Source organism: Cyprinodon variegatus, unplaced genomic scaffold (genome assembly GCF_000732505.1).
Source record: "Cyprinodon variegatus isolate N-32 unplaced genomic scaffold, C_variegatus-1.0 Scaffold0, whole genome shotgun sequence".
Taxonomy (NCBI): Eukaryota; Metazoa; Chordata; class Actinopteri; order Cyprinodontiformes; family Cyprinodontidae; genus Cyprinodon; species Cyprinodon variegatus.
Genome location: NW_015150453.1, coordinates 2,754,813 through 2,760,003, shown reverse-complemented (window position 1 = coordinate 2,760,003; position 5,191 = coordinate 2,754,813). Strand labels below are relative to the sequence as shown.

The 5,191-nt window shown below is 38.4% G+C and overlaps 1 protein-coding gene across 2 annotated transcripts in view; it reads left to right on the top strand.

Annotated features, from left to right (window-relative positions):
* bbs9 (Bardet-Biedl syndrome 9) overlaps window positions 1-5,191 on the top strand; it is a 212,420-nt gene that overhangs the window by 22,338 nt on the left and 184,891 nt on the right. For both annotated transcript variants that reach the window (XM_015372902.1, XM_015372077.1), the window contains exons 8-9: window positions 218-401; window positions 3,222-3,351. In XM_015372902.1, coding sequence (XP_015228388.1) covers window positions 218-401; window positions 3,222-3,351 — 314 coding nt within the window. The remainder of the gene's footprint in view (window positions 1-217; window positions 402-3,221; window positions 3,352-5,191) is intronic.

The following is a 5,191-nucleotide window of genomic DNA, read 5'->3' as shown; positions in this document are numbered from 1 at the left end:
CCCCGTCATATGTTGTGTATTAGTGAAATTACGTTTCAGTCACAATCATCTTTTTATAGGTTCTCTTGCTTGTGCCTTAAATGGGAAAGCATACAAAAATGGATTAAAGTTTATCATTATAATTTATCAGTTTTAATTATTCACTTCAAGAATATAACCTTGGTGTAACATGATATTAGTTGTAGTGGTTTGCTTTACTTTTGTGTTTTATTTGCAGCCTGACTGGACGTTTGTTCTGGGAGAGCAGGCCCTGGACATTTCTGTCCCCTCCTTCTCCCATTCCTCTTCCTCCATCCTTGTTCTGGGTGAGAGGAACCTCTTCTGTCTCCGTGACAACGGGCAGATCCGCTTCATGAAGAAACTGGAATTTAACCCCAGCTGCTTCCTACCCTATGCCTCAGGTAAACCAGAGGGAAAGTGACTCAGAAACGTCTGGAACAAATAATCTCATTGAACTCTTTTTTTTTCTTCTGCCCACATGATGCTATGTTACTTGATGTTAAACGTCTTTGTAGGAAAGTTTTTCCGATTCCTTCAATTTCCGTTGTCAACTATTGCTTCATTAAAACATTTTTAATGGCAGATATTTATAACCACGGTGACTGTTTAAGTTTATTCCACATATTCTTTGGTAAATGAAACAGCCATAGTATCTCTAAAAGCTGTTTTCTTATAGCCGTTGTGTTGGGTAGATGTGTGGACAACATCAGTCCGTTCCAAATGTCTTAATTCTTTCCTTCTGGCGTTCAGCCTCGCAGCTGCCTTAGTTGGATCAAACTCTTATCGACAGCTCCCATCCATCTTCCTGTCTGTCTGTTGCTCTCTCTTTTTTTTATATAATTGTTTTGGCCTGTGCTCCAACACAGCATTTCTTTGCCATGGCTCCTCCCTGAAAGAATGTGATAAACAGATGACAGACCTATTTAAATACAATCATTATTATCTTATTATTTCATTAATATAAAAAGATGCGAGTCATATGCTTTCAAACCGCTCCTGGGATTTCTGAAGTGATGTGTTTGACAAACCCTGACAACATCAAAATTGGTTTTGGAGCGATGGGTGGAGTTCCAGACGGTTACATTTTCCCCCTAAACAGTTTACATGCATGCAAACAAAGAAAAACAAAAATCACTCAAAAGCCAGTAATGGTGCCAAAGAAAGTAGTGAGATCATAATTTTATCATAAAAAAAAAAGAAATACAACATATTTCCCTGGCTACACCTGATTATTGTGGTTTCGAGGCTCTTACATGCAGACCCATCTTCATATTGCTTCCCTTACATCTCTCTACTTCTTTACATTCCTCATTCCTCCTTTTGGTTTTTACTTTGCTCTTTTAGTGGAACATAAAATGCTACCATTGTGCCCCTTTCATAAAGCTTTCGGTCTTGTAAAGAACTACTTACTAACTCTCTCATAGTGGTACAGTTTTATAAGTATGTATTTTTATAGTAGCAAAGCCCAAATCTAAAAAAAGTCAACCTAAAACCTAATAATAATGAAACAATCAAGAGGCAAAGCATGTTTATTTATATAGCACAGTTTATTACTCAGACAGTTTAAAGTGCTTTACATGAATTAAACAATCAAATAAAAGTAGAATTAAACAAGTAAAGATAAAAACATGATAAAAGCAGAAGTAGCAGAGGAAATAAAACAGTTGGACTACAACCTTAAACTAATGATACCTCAGTTTAAGTTTAACAGTCAGAGGCAGCTCTAAACAAATGGGTTCTTTGAGTTAAAAGAACTCAGGCTTTCAGCAGTTTTCCAGTCTCCTGGGAGTTTGTTTTCCAGATCAGTGGGACATAGGAACTAAATGCTGCTTCTCCATGTTTGGTTCTAGTTCTGGGTGAACAGAGTAGGCTGGAACTAGAAGACCTGAGTGGTCTGGGAGGTTGATGCCCTGACAACAGATCTGTTATGTATTGAGGTGCTTATCTTTTCAGTGATTCTTAGGCTAACAATATGATTTTAAAGTCTATTCTCTGAGCTACAGGGAGCCAGTGGAAGGACTTCAGAATCAGGCTGATGTGCTCTACTTTCTTATTTCTAGTGAGAACACGGGCAGCAGTGTTTTGGATCAGCTGCAGCTGTCTGATGGACTTTTTAGACAAACCTGTGAAGACACTGTTGCAGTAATCAATTCTCCTTAAGATAAATTTATAAATAAGTTATTCTAGATCCTGCTTTAACATTAGTCTTTAATCCTGGAAATGTTCTTCAGGTAATGATAATAATTTCAGCATTATTCCTGCATAAATACAGACCAACGTTTTTGATTATCCTGCCAATTAACCATAAATCAACAGAGCGACGGCTACTTATTTAAACTTTGATTCAATAGATTCAATGTTTATTCCATACGTGGCATCCGCTCTATCTCTGGAGACAATGAAAAAGATGGGATTTAAAAACACAGAATAAAAAAACTCCAATGGGTTGAGCCGCTTTCTATAATTCGACTGATTTTAAGGAGTCTGTTGATATATAAGGTGTGTTTGCTTTAATGTGGCATCAACATGCACTCTATCATTTTGACCCCTGCACTGTAATACCAGGCTGACCGCTGTTACTATATTATAACTTCTGTGAGCTTTTGCGTGTGGCCGTCACCTCAGATCTCACTAGGTGGTAACTGCAGCACTAGTGGGTTTGAATGGATGCTGCAAGTTGATACATAAGCAGTATTTATATTGAATTCTTCTTGCCTTAGTTGAGAAGAGAAAGTGCCTAAGCTTTATTTACTGTACACCTATAAGAGCAAACCTGGTGTGTCATTGAAAGATCTTGATGACAGCATTCCTGATTCAAACCAGATGAGGGATGATTTTTCTGTAAAGGAGAGAGAGAGCTACTCTCATCCTAACGGGCAGTGCCACCCACCACAGGAATTTTGTTATTCCTGTCCATGGCTGATTTGAGAGTATGCGCCACCGCTGCAGGTAACTAAGAAGGAGAAACAAAAACCTCAAATTGTGCCTCCATGAAACCGATGCTGACTTTCTACCCACAAGACACCAATGTTAATAAATACAGAAAAGTGATTTTTTTCTTGTAAATTATAGAAAAATATATTCATTTTCAGTGTTTAAAATGTCTTCCTTTTTATTATTGCTACGTAAACTGTAGGCCTTGCTTCATGACAGTATTGACCAAGATGTTTAAACAATGACACTTTTTTTCTGTCTAATCTCCTTTTTCTGTGTTTACTTAGTGAAAGATGGCACCACAAACCTGCTGCTTGGTAACCACAACAACATGCTGCTGGTTTACCAGGACGTCACTCTGCAGTGGGCGGCCCAGCTCCCCTTTGTGCCTGTGGCTGTTCGTGTTGCCAACTTCCCGTGAGTACTCCCTCCAGTAAGACGAGACATTCGTTCTCATCCATGTAGAGTTGTTTTATTTTCAGTGGGAAAAGAAAAAATGGTGTTAAAGAAATGGCTACTTTCAATGATGAAACTAATTTTGAATGTAAATTAAAATGACATCTTAATTCCCATGACATAGAGAACCAGTTGTCTTTGTCACTATTCATATTGGGAAACTTAGGACAGGATGTCATGGAGTAGAGTAATAGGGTGTTTTTATGTCAGGGCATTGCTAAAGAGAAAAATGTTTCACATTTTCTCTAAGATCTGTTAAAAAAAAAAAAAAAAAACTGGTTGAATGTCCAAGTTTATGTTGGTCCACAATGAGGAAGATGTCAAGGAAGGTAAAAGAAAAAAAAAAAGGAGTGGAATCCAAACTTCAAGTCTATTTGGGAGTCTTTTTCTAGATCTGCACCAATAATCATGGAGGACTCAGTACAAAGTAAATGCTTTGGCTAAATGCAGCCGTAAACACAACAGCAAAAATGAAGCATGCAGTAGATAGACTGACTCGGTTATCAGCTTGTTCAATCCAGTGTCCGACGTTCGGTCGGAAATAACCCGACAATCTGTTCCAGCTGGCCAATCAGAGCACAGTGAGGAGGGGCCAGTGAGAGCCAATCCTTTGTCTTTCCCCGAACAACTACAATCAAAGTGCAATTTGATACAATTACAACGTAAAGCACAAACACAGTTGAAAAATGATGTGGTCTCCGATCCTGTGTTTGCGCATGTGTGGTTTAGATGTAGGAGATAGTGTGTGTCTGGGTAGCTGTTTGGTTTAGTTTGAGGCTATGTTGTTTTTAAGCTCTTGATAGTCATCAGGTTGTTCAGTGGGACACCGAGGAGTGTGGGAGAGTTACACAAATACGCAGCAAACCGTGCAAAGCAAACGCATACACTCACCACAGCAGCTCGCTGTGGATGTCTGTCGGTTTAATGCAGGGTTCCAAAATCTCCTCCTGCTTTGCCTCAGGAAAACACAGAGTTTCCCCAATCAGGTTCATTTTTTTTTTTCCATTCTCAGACTTCCAGTCTAAACACTTACCTTACAATTCTGAAAAATGTCCACTGGAAATAACATCTCAACTTGGTTTTTTATTTCTTTGTTGTACTTTTCTTTCAATCCTGTCTAGAGATGTTACTCAGATTACCAGTTTTCCTCAATGTCTGACCTTCTAACTCCAATCTGATCAGACTTCTATTGCCCCATTGCTAACAGATCATTAACAGTACGTTGCTGATGTATTGCTGCCAGATACAACAGCATAGCTTCAGGGGTGTAGAAGAGTCTAAATGGATCTAAAATTGATTAGAAATGTTTTCAAATGTGTATTTCCCCTCAGTGAGCAGGCAAATAAAATAATCTGCCAATGGAATAAGTATTTGCCCCTGAAAATAAGATGAGATGGATTAAATATTTACTTGAGGTCAGATTATGGAGTTTTTTCCCTTATTTTAAATTTAATTTCATTGGTAAGTTGTCCAATGCTAAGTTCACACCTAATGCGCTTTGGGCAGTAGATGCAACTGGTTTACATGCAAATTTTATGGTTGAGGCGCATCAAGGCGCATCAAAAGTTCCTGTAGCGCGTCTAGAGCAGCAATAGCGGTCCATATTGATGCATCTGAGGCACGTGACGCTCTTCACAAGCAGCTACGGAAAAGGATTAGGGCCACTGAAAAAAAAAAAAAAAAAGTTAACTGACTTTGAAATTTTATTTCAGTTTAACATGGGAAAAAAAGTCAGAATTCTGACTTTTTTCTCAAAATTCTGACTTTAATCTCAGAATTCTGGATCTTAATGTAGATGGGC